Below are 15,847 nucleotides of genomic sequence, written 5' to 3'. Positions count from 1 at the left end.
TCAGGCATCTCTCCTGGACCATTTCATTGACATTTTCCTTAACTCCCTTTATGTAGTGTTTATGGAGTTCGGGCCTGCACTGGTTACTCTCTTCTTTAACTCACTTCAAGCCCTGCAGGCACATATTGTCATTTTCAATTTCCTAAGGAGGGGAAGGCCATCTCTCCATTAAATATCTTGCCCCAGGCCTCACAGTAAACAGGGGTCTGAATTGAAACAAGGACCTTCAGTCTTCATCTTTAACAGGCGGGCTCTTTGTCTTATACCAAAAGTGCCCCAGTAGGTTCAGTGTAATTCTGCAGAGTCTTTGAAGACGTGGCTGCCTTCCTGGGCAGCTGCTGTGGGTCCCTTACCCTTTGTACTCATGGGAAAGAGAACTGGATCAGAATGTCTGTGGTGTCAAACTCAGGAAAAGAGCTGCCATTAGCCAGCGCTAGCATTGTAGTCATGGTGAAAAACGGGATCATTACCAGTCCACAGCCAAGCCATATTGCAGCCTGAGGCAACAGGAAAAATCAGGAATACCAATCCTATCTTCATTTCCAATTTTGATATTTTGTTCATCATGGATTTATTTTGCATTAGTTTTGATTTCTAAAGCATTGCATTAAAATATTATTTATTTTTGATTGCTTAGGTTTTGGGGGCCTCCCTTGTCTCCCCTGGTTCAGCCATCGTAGAGTGAAAGCATTTTCATTGCAATGAGGAATAAGTCAAGGGTGCCTCTTAGTGCCATTGTTAACTGCACAGGGAAGTAAGTGCAGGGCAGGGTAGTTAGACAAGATGACCACATGCCGGAAAGGGGAAGCAAAATGGTGACTTCTGAAGGTGACGTCATTTACCTAGAAAAACATTATCAACTAAAAACTATTAGGATTTAAAAATAGCTTAGTAAAATCTATTTTTACAAAATCAATATCGTTTTTTTCCTGTATGCCCACAATAACCAGGTAAATATATAAGGAAGAGAAGATCTATTCACAACAGCCACAGAAATATTATATTTAAGAAAAAACAATATGAGCTGTCTACAGCTATAAAGAAAATTACAAAGCTGTTGAGAGACATTTAAGGCTTCAATAAATAGGAAGATTTTTTTGGGGGGTGAAATTCGGTAAAAAGACTCAGTGTTGTAAGTGTGAATAATTTCTGAGGCCGGGGCATGGTGGCTCACTCTTGTAATCCCAGCACTTTGGGAGACCAAGGTGGGCTGATCACTTGAGGCCAGGAGTTGGACACCAACCTGGCCAACATGGCAAAACTTCATCTCTACAAAAAATAGAAAAATTAGCCAGAGGGTGGTGACACATGCCTGTAATCCCAGCCACTCAGGAAGCTGAGGCACAAGAATCACTTTAACCCAGGAAGCAGAGACTGCCATGAGCCGAGATCGTGCTACTGCACTTTAGCCTGGGCGACAGAGCGAGACCTTGTCTCAAAAGAAAAAAAAATTCCCTAAAGTAATTTATAATTTAAAGTTACTCCAGCCAAAATTTCAGTGGAATATTGGGGATACTTGGAACCACTAACTCATAAGTTCTTTTGGGAGAATAAATGTGAAAATAGCAGAGGAAGATGAAAAAATGAGAATAATGAGAGAGAACTTGCCTTATGTCGTATTAAAATATGCTCTAAAATCATAATAATGAAAATGGCATGGTACTGTTGCTGGGCAGATAGAAATGATGTAGACTAGAAAGTCCAGGGACAGATACAAGTTTATGTAAGAATTTGGTGTATGATGGCCGGGCCCGGTGGCTCACACCTGTAATCCCAGCACTTTGGGAGGCCGAGGCAGGTGAATCACTAGGTCAAGAGATCGAGACCATCCTGGCCAACATGGTGAAACCCCATCTCTACTAAAAAAAAAATACAAAAATTAGCTGGGCGTGGTGGTGCGCACCTGTAGTCCTAGCTACTCGGGAGGCTGAGGCAGGAGAATCACTTGAACCTGGGAGGTGGAGGTTTCAGTAAGCTGAGATCACACCACTGCACTCCGGCCTGGCAACAGAGCAAGACTCAGTCTCAAAAAAAAAAAAAGAATTTAGTGTATGACACGCAGGGTGACCAGCCATCCCAGTTCCTCTGGAACTGAGGGTTTCCTGGGACATGAGACTTTGAGTGTTAAAGTTGAGATGGTTGGTCACCGTAAAACGTGAGAAACAGAAGGGTCTATTTAGTAAAGGGTATTGAGTTACCTGAGTAAAGCTGTGGTGCCCACACTTTGCTGTATATTAGAATCACCTGGGAAACTTTTATGAATATTGATGCCTAGTTCCTATCTGAGACATTCTAGGTTCATTGGTATGAGGTGTGACCTGGGCATCAGGCTTTTTAATGGGTAACAAAACTTGAAAATCACTGGGGTAACCATCGTGGAGAACACAAAGCTGCTCCCTACCTTGTATGTGTACACTTTCTGATGGGTTAAATATTTCAATGTCAAGAATAAAGGATTCTAGACAGTGACTGGATTTGCTTGCTCCAAGGGAAGAGGTTTGACCCCTCCCATGAAAAGTCTGGAACTTCTGGAGCTAGGGACAGGTGCAGCACAAAGACTCAGGGAGTTTCAGGGGAGCACCTTATTCCTGTGCCTCTAGGAAGGGTGGACATTTTCCATGGAAGCAAGCAGATCTGGCTGAGGACAGCCTATCTCTGTTGTACCTAAAAAATACAGGCACCTCTTCACATCTCAACAGTGAAGTCCCAGATGACCACCCTGACTGTCTCCAGCTCATCATAAAATCATCTCCCACTGTATCTTACACTGCCAAGCCATCCACCAGTCGCTGAGAGACCTGCACTGTTGTCTCAGGGGCCCTTTGTTGCCAGCAAGAGCAAAGACAGGTCACATGCCATATCTTGCTGAAAAGTGAGTTAGTGTTTTGGAAGATCAAATGGAGGAACTAATTTATACCACACAGAAAAAAATATGAAATGGGTGCTATGAGTGTAAAGTTCAGTGATTTGGAGGGCAAATTCCAGAGATATTCCAGAAAAAGTAAAAGGCCATTAGGGAGAGAAATAAAAAAGAAATAGCAAGAATCTTCCTGTAATTAAAGTAAGATGTGGGACTTGATTCGGAAAGGGCTCACCAAATGAATCTCGCATAAAATTAATGAGACCCTCATAAAATTAAAAAAGACCCTTATCCAGACATAGTTTGCTGGAATTTCTGAACTCTAAGAGTGGAGAGGAAATTGTATCAGCTTCCAGACAGAAGGAATAGATTTTTGTACCAAGGTAAAAAGAATCTGAATAGTATTAAAGTGCAAATCTGCGAGTCTGTAAGCTAGAAGATAGTGGAACAGTGTTAGCAAATTATTGTGAAAAGGATGCAATACAATAATCTTATACCTAGCAAAGGTATCATTCTATGTGAGATCAGAGCCATTTTATAGACACAAAAGGGCTATCTCCTAACTAAACAAGATGACTCTAACAATTATTTTTACAAAATAAAAATGAAATCCCACTAAATAGTTCAAGAGAAAGAAATGCAAAAAGTATAGGAGGCAGTAGTAAGTTATGAATTGAGTAATTATAGTCCAAATTGTGTGGTTGTCATAGTGTTATACATCTGGAATGAATTTTTCTGAAATCATTTGAAGGCTTGGAGAGCTAATGGGAAACACCGTGGAAAATAAACTCCTGGTTCTGTTGTAGTTCTCCTACAATGTCCTCAGTGTTTTCATTTTTGAAAACTTGGATAACATATTAATAGGATCGGGACTGTTCCATGTTACTGTAATGTGTATTTTAGTCCTTATGTCTTATATTGGCCTAGAGAATATTTTATTTAGTGTTGGTATACATATTTCTATGTGCATATTACAGATTTTATCCCCCTGAATGACAGAGAATTTGAAGTTAAGATAGCAAGAGTACTGTGTACTTTAGTTTGTTCTCTTAACAAGGATGTGCATACCTTCAATGTGCACAGCTTGGTGTCAGAGCCTGCCGAGATACAGGGATGCCGTAGAGACGGCACCGCTATGCAGGGAATGGGAGCTGTGTGCTCATGTGCCGGTGATGTACCATCTGCCTTTTGCTGTCCTGACAGTCAAGACATGGACATCTGGTTGCATGTTAGCAGCTGCATTCAGCACATGCTTCTAAGGGACCGTCATGAGGAATGTAGTTACTGGAGATTGTGTCCGAGAGTTGTGGTTGCTAAGTCCCTGACATCACTCTTGCAGCTTGTCTCTTGTGGCTGGCTGTCCTCTGTGAAGATAAGAAATCTGGTGACAAGTTATATGTGGTCTTTGAGGCAGCTCAGTGTTCTTGATGTGTCCTCTGACACGTCTGGGTTGCAGATGTCTTAGTGAGTGCTGGCCCCTTGTTCTCTTCTGGGGAACAGCTCTTTCTAATTGTCCTGCCAGTTTCAGGGTTTGGAAATGGGGTGACAGGCCCTGCAGGGTCCATCTCAGTGACAATTTTCCTGGTGTGGGACATCTTTGCTGTCTGTGGGCCACTCTAGGGGGAGTGCTGTGAATTGCTCCGCATACTAGTGATGCTCCTGAGACACGGCCATGGACAAGCCTGTGCAGGTGGCAGAGTAAACATTGCTTCTTTAGATGTCAAGTGTCCTTGGAGTGAATTCACACGTTGGAAGCATGTGGCTCCATCAGTAATTGTGCCCACACCCTGAGTGTCTGGACTGGATGAAATAATTATCTCCTTCTTTGTTCTTTTGGGAATATTCATATTGCTGTAACTGTGACCATCTGGTACACTCAGTCTCATAACAAGATGTGTTTTGGGCACCACTACAAACAAGGTGCTGTGTTTGGAGCTCTGGGGGATACACAATATGGAAGGCCTTGAGTTTGTGGCCTAAACTAGAGGGGAAGAGGAGGTACAGGAAGGCAAGATCAGAGCCCGGGCAGTGACTACTGAGGGTCACTGATAGCTCCTCTTTCATCTTCACTCCCTGCTCCCATCTGAGCCCAGTTCTGCCACATAAGGTGCTCGCTGAGCCACTTCTCCACTGTCCTCTCTACTATTTTAGTTTAAGCTCTCCTTTTTTTTCTTTTTAAAAATTGCAGTAAAATAGACATAAAAAATTTACCATTTTAAGCATTTTCAAGTGTGCAAGCTCTTAACTGGACTACTGGAATATGTTTTTTTAAATAATTCAACTATCATGCAAGCAGAAAGGCATGTGTAATGTAAGACTACAGTTTAAATAATATGACAAACATTTGGGGAAACACTTAGCTGAAGAAGTAGAACGTTGCTGGGTGCTGTGGCTCACGCCTGTAATCCCAGCACTTTGGGAGGCCAAAGTGGGCAGATCACGAGGTCAGGAGATCGTAACCATCCTGGCTAACACGGTGAAACCCCGTCTCTACTAAAAATATGAAAAATTAGCTCCGCATGGTGGGGGGCGCCTGTAGTCCCAGCTACTCGGGAGGCTGAGGCAGGAGAATGGTGTGAACCTGGGAGGTGGAGCTTGCAGTGAGCCGAGATGGCACCACTGCACTCCAGCCTGGGTGACAGAGCGAGACTCCGTCTCAAAAAAAAAAAAAAAAAAAAAAAAAAAAAAAAAAAAAAAGAAGTAGAACATTAAGCAAACTTTTGGACGTCCTCTGTGCCACTTTCCTGACACTAGTGCCTTGCTTTCCCCTAGAAGATAGAATAGCCTTTTCACTGGTCTCCCTGCCTCTAGCCTCTGTCCCCATGCCAGGCCCAGAGAGACAGGGCTAAAAGAAAAAATGTTGAAAATTGCTCAGTGACTCTGCATATGTCTTAGTATGTTTTCTGTTGCTATAACAGAATACCTGAGACTGGGTGATTATAAAGAATGGAGATTTGTTTCTCACAGTTCTGAAGGCTGGGAAGTCCAAGTTCAAGGTGTCAGCATCTGGTAAAGGCCTTCTTGCTATGTCATCCCAAGGCAGAGGTGAGAAGGTGAGGGAGAGTGAGAGAGAGAGCAAGAGAGAGCTGAACTCATTTTTATAACAAACCCACTCTCACAATAAAGAACTTCCTCTCAAGATAAAGACATTAATCCATTCATGAGAGCACAGCCCTCGTGACCTAATCACCTCTTAAAGGTCTCACCTCTCAACACTGTTGCATTAGGAATTAAGTCTCCAACACATGAACTTTGGGGGACATATTAAAGCCATAGCAGTGTGGTTTGGGGGATAAAGTGCAGAGTCCTGGGCACTGGGTCCAGGCCCTCTCCCAGTTTGGCCTGCCAGGTCTCTGCAGCTGCCCTGTCACCCCATGATACCTGTAGGCTGCGGCTGCACCCTTTGTCCTCTTCTCCCCATGGCCGAGCAGTGCTGTCCCCTCTCCTGAGCCCTCCAGCCTGCCATGCTGGGGACTTGTGTTGAGCTTTTCTGCACATTGCTCAGCCTGGATGGTTCCTGAACATCCAGTTCCTCTGTGAACATTGTTCAGTTTGAGGGGGAAGAGGAGGGAGAGGATGGGATAAGCCTGAAGGGGAAGGTACCCAAGATAGTCTTTGAGGGGCCATAGATTTAGATTGGGAAGAGTTAATGTCCCTCCTCATTGGTCCTCATTGTGTCTTCTTAATGAAAGCTGCTCGTTTTCTTCTTGAGAGCAAACAACCTGATCTTACGACCATTTGTCTTGGTCACCTGGGCTACCCAAACTGAGTGAGAAGTCAGGAATGAGCTGGTGGGTTCTTGGGGAGAGGCAGGTGTCCTGGCGAGTTGCTGGTGCCTCCCTTGACTGCTTTTCCTGGACCTCTGTGTGCCCTTGTTCTCCTTGGTGTGGATGCATGTTGTTCTGCTGATGAGTCAGCGGGGATGGGGATGGCACACGGTTTGAACGGATGTGCCCTCACATTGCTGCGGGAGAACGTGGTAGGAGGTGCTGTGGTGAAGTGGCCCCACATGTGGCTGGGCTTTGTGGGGTTTTGACTCTGTCCTTCCCAATGTTCCTCCCCGCAGTGGCTGCCTCCAGGTGATGATGGCCGCGTGAGCGACTGCCATGGCCCACCAGAAGCTTGAGAGCGTGGGGAGCGGCATGTTGGACCATAGGGTGAGACCGGGTCCTGTCCCTCACAGCCAGGAGCCTGAGAGCGAGGACATGGAGCTGCCCTTGGAGGGCTATGTGCCCGAGGGCCTGGAGCTGGCTGCCCTGCGGCCAGAGAGCCCCGCACCAGAGGAACAGGAGTGCCACAACCACAGCCCCGATGGGGACTCCAGCTCCGACTACGTGAACAACACCTCTGAGGAGGAGGACTATGACGAGGGCCTCCCTGAGGAGGAGGAGGGCATCACCTACTACATCCGCTACTGCCCCGAGGACGACAGCTACCTGGAGGGCATGGACTGCAATGGGGAGGAGTATCTGGCCCACGGTGCACACCCTGTGGACACTGACGAGTGCCAGGAGGCGGTGGAGGAGTGGACAGACTCGGCAGGCCCGCGCCCCCACAGCCACGAGGCTGAAGGCAGCCAGGACTACCCAGATGGCCAACTGCCCATTCCGGAGGATGAGCCCTCCGTCCTTGAGGCCCATGACCAGGAAGAAGACGGTCACTACTGTGCCAGCAAAGAGGGCTACCAGGACTACTACCCTGAGGAGGCCAACGGGAACACCGGCGCCTCCCCCTACCGCCTGAGGCGCGGGGACAGGGACCTGGAGGACCAGGAGGAGGACATCGACCAGATCGTGGCAGAGATCAAGATGAGTCTGAGCATGACCAGCATCACCAGCGCCAGTGAGGCCAGCCCCGAGCATGGGCCTGAGCCGGGGCCTGGGGACTCTGCAGAGGCCTGCCCACCCATCAAGGCCAGCTGCAGCCCCAGCAGGCACGAGGCGAGGCCCAAGTCACTGAACCTCCCTCCCGAGGCCAAGCACCCTGGAGACCCCCAGAGAGGCTTCAAGCCCAAGACCAGGACCCCAGAAGAGAGGCCGAAGTGGCCCCATGAGCAGGTAGGACTCTGGCTGTCCCAGGGAAGGGAGCAGAGGGGCCCGAGAGCAAGGGACTTCAGGGTACAGGCCTCGCAGATGCTGAAGCGAGGTGGTGGGGGGTGCTGGGTGCCTCACAGTTCTAGTGGGGGCTGAGCTCTTCATTGGTCCAGTTGGGAGACATGTTGTGTGGATGTTCCGGCCACTCTTAAGCTCACTGCTCAGACTCAGGAATAAAGCCGGTTGAGGTCTGAGTGGCGACTTGTGTCTTGCAGAAGACACCCCTCCTCCCACCCTAGAAGAGAGGTTCGATTTCTTGCCCACTGCCCTGGGTCTGCTCATGGTGGGGCAGTATGTGTGGGAGAGCCCCTCAATCCTCACAGGTGTACTCAGACCAGCAGGGCAGTGGCAAAGACATGGGGGTGCTGGTGCTCACACACTGCTGCAGCCAGTGTTGGGTGGCCTGGTGGCTGGGGTCGGGGCGGGAGTGCGTTTCACAGTGGACGGGTCTCTGAAAGCCCGGGGGCCTTGGCCTGATGGGCAATCAGCTGTGAATACCTATTTGAAAAAGGATTTTTTGAAGGTTTGGCAAAACCTCGGGGAAGAAATGCATGCTAATGAGGGCAGTGGATGTCAGCATAACTGTATTTTAATTATAGCAAAGTCAGCGTGCATTCTAATAAACACATTTGAAAAGCTGACTTCCAAAAAAAACCCTCACTGTGAGTATATAAAGATGTGATTATTGGACTTGTGTAAAGGAACTTCTATTTGGCCAATTATGTGGACCTCTGTCATATTTTTTTAAAGCTTGAACTATTAAATATTTTTTTTCCGAGAAGAGTTCATGAATTTCAGTGTGTGTGTGTGTGTGTGTGTGTGTGTGTATGTGTGTACTGAGAGCTTGGGTTTGGAATGGAAATCATTGGATTTTCAGCACTTGTATTTTAATTGACTCTTGGATTTTCAGCACTTGTATTTTAATGTCTTGTATTCTCTCTAAAGAACGTTAAGTGTCAGTTGACTTTGCTTTGGGGGTGTTCCTGTCATTCACAGCAATTCCATGTTTACAGGGGGCTGTGGGATGCATAGGAGCTCCTATGGTACTAGTGGATGTTGGGAGAGTTCACCCCAAGGCCAGGAGGCTCTGTACCCTGGGTCTGGGCTTTAGGCCAAAGCAAAGTGTTTCTTTGGTCTTTAGCAGGGCCTGGGCTTGTCCCACAACAGTGGTGAAGGCACCTCAGGGATTGACGTGGGCTGTGCAGAGCGTGTGACATGCTGCGTCTTATTGTGACAAATGGCATCGCTAGCCAAGTTCTTGTCAAAGAAGATTATCTTTAGAGCGTGGTGGGGAGTAAGCAAGTCCTGATATTTTCTGGTTTTGTGCTTCATGCTAACCAGATGGTAATTTGGGTAAAAACACAGAGATATTGCGGTTGGAGAGCTGGGAGGTAAATGAGTGGGAATGAATGGATGGATGGGTGGTAGTAGCTGTTTAAAAGGGCAGGTGGAGGTGGGGGAAGTCCCCAGCCATTGTAGAGGATCAAGAGGAGGTCTGTTCTTCCCAGAAGAGGCACTGAATGAAAAAGTAGGTCGCTTCTCCCCCTAAGGAGAGTGTGTCCTTGAAGGAAATGCTCTTGTCCGAGACACTGGAAAAGTTCATTTAAACTGGTTAATGATTGTATAGCTTTTGTTTTGTTTCACCCTCCCTCCCTCCCTTCTTTCTGTCCTTTCCTCCTTTCCTCCCTTCCTCCCTTCCTCCCTTCCTCCCTCCCTTCCTTCCTTCCTTCCTTCCTTCCTTCCTTCCTTCCTTCCTTCCTTCCTTCCTTCCTTCCTTCTCTCTCTCCCTCCTCTCTCTCTCTCTTTCTTTCTTTCTTTCCTATCAATTCACAAATTAATTCTGTCAAGGGGAGCACCTGCCAGTCCCAGAGTTCCAGGCTAACAAGGACCCTGGTGCCAGGGGCCCTGACTACTCTTTCTGAAGACTCTACCAGGCCCGCTGCACCTGGGCAGGGTCTCCACGTCCTTAGATTTGAGTACCCCATTCCAGATGAGGACCTCTTTGAAACCTGACCAGAAAGAGCCATAGAATTCATTTGGAAAGCAAGATTTTTTTATGAAGCATGTGCACTGGGAGATTTGGTGCTGCCCTTGCTTGAAATAACAACCTGCTTTCCTAAGAGGAATCCCCTTCCTCCCCTGGGGGACAGCCAGGCCATGCCAGGAGCCAACAAAGGCCTGGCCTCAAACAGGTGCACAGGGTGCCATGTGTCCCATGCTCACCTCTCTGTTCCCAGTGCTGTCCACATAGTGTAGTGATCCCTATGGTTGAGGCTGCAGTAAAAAAAAAAATCTGAAGGGAGAAATGGGCAATATTGGTCACTTAGATGCTGTAGACTCTTGCTTTTTAACCCTAACCCAGCAGCATTGGCATTACTGGGGAGGCCCACCCCCAAATTGCTGAATCTGAATTTGCATTTCAACAAGATGCCACATTCCAGCTGTGATGTTGTAGGAGACTCACTTGGAAGAAATTGTGTAGCAACCCTCCCCTCTCTTCTACTCATTTTACAGCTTGAAAAAGTGTGTCCTGGATATTTTGAAGAGGATTGAATAGCATTTAGTCATTGCACGAATGGCAGTAGTAAAATAGAGTTAGAAAAAATGGGAAGATGAGGCTGGGCGCAGTGGCTCACGCCTGTAATCCCAGCACTTTGGGAGGCCGAGGCGGGTGGATCACGAGGTCAGGAGATCAAGACCATCCTGGGTAACACAGTGAAACCCCATCTCTACTAAAAATACAAAAAATTAGCCGGGCGAGGTGGCAGGCGCCTGTAGTCCCAGCTACTCGGGAGGCTGAGGCAGGAGAATGGTGTGAATCCTGGGGGGCAGAGCCTGCAGTGAGCCGAGATCGCCACTGCACTCCAGCCTGGGCAACAGCGAGACTCTGTCTCAAAAAAAAAAAAGAAAGAAAAAATGGGAAGATGAAAAATGTTGTATTCTGCATGGTCCCTACTACCCTAACAGATGAGCTATTTCATCCGTGTGCCTTTTCAGACCATAGCATTGAGCATAAACGATGTTCGTAGCTGTCATCATAACCCAGATATATTTTTGTCATACAGTTTTTAAAATCTGATGTATGATAAATGTTTCTCCATATCACCATGTAATTTTCATGATTATTTCTAGTGACCTTTCCATGATCCATTTGGGCGATGATGTGCCGTATAACGTATTTCTCTGTACACACTCTACCATTGAGCATGTAGATTGTGGGTGGCATTTTCTCTTAGCTCTGAGGCTGCCACAGACATCTTTGTACAAATCATGTTTTCCTTCTTTGGTTTATTACCTGAGGGTAAATCCCCATGCCGTACATCAACGTTGACCATTTCCCCTCGATGACCTTGCCTAATTGTTTTCCTTCTTCTGTGGATGTTGGATGCATGCCCTTTATCTTTTGGGGTTTGGATGCATTTCCATCTCATAGAAGCACTCTCTACACCGTAGGTGTGACTTTCTGTTGCGTATGTCCTCTTCTTTATTACATTTTCTTTTGAATTTTGGTTATATTATTTTCATCATCTCTGCACCATTTTTAAGATGTTAATGACTCATCTGTGACCCCTCCACTTCCTTTGGGTGCAGAGGGATTTAATTGGATGTTTCCTTCTTCCCCGTCTGGGTCACAGAGGACATTGCTTTGGTCTGGTCGATATGAAAAACGAGTTGCCGGCTGGGTGCGGTGGCTCACACCTGTAATCCCAGCACTTTGGGAGGCCAAGGTGGGCAAATCATCTGAGGTCAGGAGTTCGAGACCAGCCTGACCAACATGGTGAAACTCCGTCTCTGCTAAAAATATAAAAATTAGCTGGGCATGGTGGTATGCACCAGTAATCCCAGCTACTTAGTAGGCTGAGGCAGGAGAATCGCTGGAGCCTGGGAGGCAGAAGCTGCAGTGAGCCAAGATAGCACCACTGCACTCCAACCTTGGTGACAAAGTGAGACTCCCCACCTCCAAAAAAAAAAAAAAGTAAAGAAAAATGAGTTGCGCCTGTACTAAGAAGTAGATTGTGTAGCCTTTGGAGCCCTCCTGAGCTGTAGGATGCCATGCATTTCGAAAAGGCTCCAGTTTGCAGGTAGCCCTCCCACCTGTGCAACTCCGCTGAGACCAAGAGGTCTGCCCAGGGGCTGGGATATGAGAGGCACAAAGGCGATAGAATTTCTAAAATTGTAGGAAGACAGGATGGGGAACAGAGATCTACAAATGAATTATTTTAGTAAAATAAAAAAAGGTTATTTCAAAGCACTGCAAGTTTACTGAGGAAAATTTGGAAAATGCAGGCAAAAAAATCTTTAGCCATGTGGCATTGTAGAATTCCACTGTAGAGTTTTCGAACGAAAGAGACAAACCTAGGTCAGGATTTCCCAAAACAAGCTCTTAGAGGTGTTCTGTAAACAAAGTACCGTTTGATCCTTACTGTTCATGGATTTCATATTTGCAACTTTGTTAACTTGCTAAAATTGATTTGTAACCCTGAAATAAATACTCGTAGCACTTTCCCAGTCATTTGCGGAGGTACAGAGAAGGGAAGAATTTGAGTCACCCAACTCTCACGTTCCCAGCTGAGGTTGGACAAGGCTTTGCCTTCTTGTTTCAGCTCTCATACTGTAAACAGCTGTTCTTTTCACAGTCTGTGTTCTTTGCATTTTTGTTGATGTGTGTTTGTGTGTGTGTGTGTGTTGGTGATAAAATGGCCCTCAAGTGTGGTGCTGAAGCCTAGTGATCCTAAGCACAGAATGGCTGCCATGTGCCTTACATGTGCTAGAGAAGCTTCCTTCAGGGCTGAGCGACAGTGCTGACTCGTCTATGCTGCCACTCTGGGAGGTGCTAAAGTAACTTCTGTAGTGTATGATGAAGTTAAGGAAAAGATGGAGGAATGGCTAAATTTGCAGATTCATGGGACAATGACCAATTAAAAAATGCACAGTGGACAGGTAGAAAACCCAAGAACTTTACTGTCTTGTGATCTAGGGTCAGGGAAATGTTAAACTCTTCTCAGCTAGTATTTTATGTTAAAGAAATACTGCATATAACTAATTATTTGTAAGAAATCTATGTTAAACAAGGTGTGTATAAACAGAAACACACATAAAACAAGGTTCTGTGTTGATTCATTGACAAAAATGTGTCCTGAGGCTCATAGGAACCTAACCCTGTATCACCCCTAGGAGCAATATATTCAGTATTCATCAACTCAGTGCTCAGGGCAGCTTTACAGAACATAACTATGTGAATGAGACTTGGTTGTATTTGGTTGGCAAATGACTTTCGGGAACTTTGTTGCAAAGCTTTTCCCTTCTTGGGGGTTTACTGATTTCTCACACACGAACAGCATAAAGTCCCACGTTCGCTATAGCGGAGACACCAGCCAGCCTGGCCAGTGCTTCCCAAACATGGTGTATCAGCAAGCCCTTTTCCCTCCATGCAGGGTCTATGGGAGAATACAGACCCAAGCTTTACACCCTGGGGAGTAGAGGACCTGTACACATGAACTCCCAAGACCTCTCCCTGTATGCTTCAGTTCCAAGATAATTCAGCAACCCCAAATGGTGATGATGGAAAGGTTGTCATTGTGTTATCATCAGGACCCTTGGCTTCTGCAGATTTCACCTTTCTTATTTTGTGGTTTGTGTAAAGTCTGTGGGTGCCGGTGGAGGTGGCAGTGGTGTTGGTGGTGACTGCCGGCACCATGTTGGGGGTGTTAGAAATATGATCTCAGTAAATCCTAGAGCAACCCAGAGAGAGGGAGCTAGGGTTAGTCCCGTGTTGCAGATGGCACAGTTCAGTAGCTCCCTTGTGAATGGACTGTGGACTGTGTTATGCCAAAACCCATGCCTCTAAACAGTGCATAACACAGCCCTTGAAGAACCTGGGACGAGAAAGCGTCCAGTTCTGTGCATCTGCATTTGAGCCTGCCTGCTGGAGGGTGAGTCAGTGTGGGGGAACTATGCAGTGGTCCTCCTGGAGAGTGATGGTCTCTTCTCCTCTGTTGTCTGTTTCCTTGCTGTTGAAAGGCTTGGCATGCCCTGTTGTTCTCAGTGAGTGGGATACGGTGCCATTGAGGTGACCAGTAGATACGGAAGCCTCCGGTCTGTAAAATGTCCCCATCTCAGTGCTGACATGTCCTGAGTTCACCAGGGCTCAGGCCACAGATCAAACAAGTCAAGTAAAGATTTCATGTGGCATTTTTCTTAATTTTTTTGAGCTTTGTTGACATAAAGTATTGATTTTTTTTTTTCATTCAGTGATTAAGGAATACATGAGTTGGGTGCAGCCAGGCTCGTGTTGAGTGACCTGATGGAATTAGTATTCCTACACCTACCCATTTGGCCCTCTACTATCAGGCAGTGAAGCGTGAGTGGAGGGAGGACCCCAGCTGGGCACCGGTGCCTGGCTCAGTCTCACAGCTCCAGGGATGAGCCTGTGGACCTGGCACGTCCTTGGTACCTTCCCTTGAAGAGAGTAGTTTGCTGATCAGTGCTTTCCCTGGGGCAACTCACCCACACTGATGGGGGGCACCATAAGAGCGTTTGTCCAGCACCAAAGATCCTAGTTCTGTGGGTCTGTGGGATGGCCCTGGATGGCATGTTCTCTGGATACCTCTGGGTGGCCTGTGGAACGTACGGGTTTGGCGAGGGCTGGACGGATTGTTTTGGAGCCCCATCCCACCTGTTACCTTGTGACGTCTATCAGGAGATACTCTGAAAAGGTCAACCCTGCCTGAAATTCTCCCTGTAGAGACTTACTCCTTTGGACCTTGGAGATTTCTGGAGCTGCAGGCATTCCTTGTCCAGGACCTCCGTGGCTACCGAGTTGAGGTATTTGATTTACTCAGCAAGTGTAGAATAGCTCCACACCATGGAATGGCAAACCAAATACACGTTTTGATTATTTGGGGTTTTCATGATTTCTGTTTATCCCTGGCCCAGCTGGTGCTTTTTAGAAAGAGCCTTCTGACAATAGAAAAAATAAGAAAAATCAATACATTGTAGCCAACTTAATACAACAGTTAAAGGGAAGCATGGTCGAGGGCCCCGAGGCCACATCAAATGCAGAATTGTGCATCATTGCTCATTGTAGCGATGCTTTGGCTGTGACTTCGCGTTCAGTAGAGGCTTGCTTTTTGAAGAGCCTTCTGAGAGTGTGACAGGAGTCTGGTGCCAAGGGAGAGAAGGTGCTAAAAGCACAGGTAACTGGGTGTGTCCCCCAGGTGGGAGGCAGTGGCACTGTGTGTGTTCTGAGCCGGGACCTCACACACATGCCCCGCTGGACAGCATATGAAGTGGAAGTGAGTATCAGTATCTGCTTTACAGAAGAGGACTGAGACAGGAGTGGCATGGGGTTGTTGGCACCCAGGCGCCCTCCCTCCATCAGCATGCGGTGGGGCAGCAGGTGTGCAGATGGGGTGGTCCTGCATAGAGGGGCTTTGGGGCTTGCACTGCGCCCAGGAGGGAGTGGTCTGGGGTTTGTCTAAACCTGGCCCACAGTAGGATGGAACTTGGGAAAGAGCCTGTAGGTGGTGCTGAGGGCAGGGGCTTATGGGGGGCATTGGGGCATGGCCTGCCTGGGCAGGGGAAGGTCCTCTCCAGCCCCCTAGGCTTCAGTGGAGTAGTCGGCTCCCTCCTTTCTGCAGCCATGCCCCAGATTCTACAGTGTCAGGGCTGAGTGACAGTGCTGACTCGTCTATGCTGCCACTCTGGGAGGTGCTTGACCCACCCATGGTGTCAGGCCTAGCACTCCGGCTCTGCACACGGGGAGGCTGCACAGGAGGGTTCTTGGGGTGCTCCTGTGTCCCCTGTCATCTGTACTGAACCCCTTCCCACGCACCTCTGCTCCCAGCACTGTGACAGGGTGGACACCGCACCTCCTGCTACTGATTCCCAGGAT

General features: G+C 47.4%; 1 protein-coding gene across 4 annotated transcripts in view; it reads left to right on the top strand.

The window, feature by feature from the left end:
* The window catches only part of APBA2 (amyloid beta precursor protein binding family A member 2), a 227,279-nt gene that overhangs the window by 156,560 nt on the left and 54,872 nt on the right, over positions 1 to 15,847 (top strand). For all 4 annotated transcript variants that reach the window (XM_054450953.2, XM_063652507.1, XM_063652506.1 and 1 more), the window contains one exon: positions 6,927 to 7,917. In XM_054450953.2, the coding sequence (XP_054306928.1) occupies positions 6,967 to 7,917 (951 nt within the window). In that variant the 5' untranslated portion in view covers positions 6,927 to 6,966. The remainder of the gene's footprint in view (positions 1 to 6,926; positions 7,918 to 15,847) is intronic.

Source organism: Pongo pygmaeus, chromosome 16 (genome assembly GCF_028885625.2).
Source record: "Pongo pygmaeus isolate AG05252 chromosome 16, NHGRI_mPonPyg2-v2.0_pri, whole genome shotgun sequence".
Lineage (NCBI taxonomy): Eukaryota > Metazoa > Chordata > Mammalia > Primates > Hominidae > Pongo > Pongo pygmaeus.
This window is presented reverse-complemented; position numbering and strand designations above follow the sequence as displayed.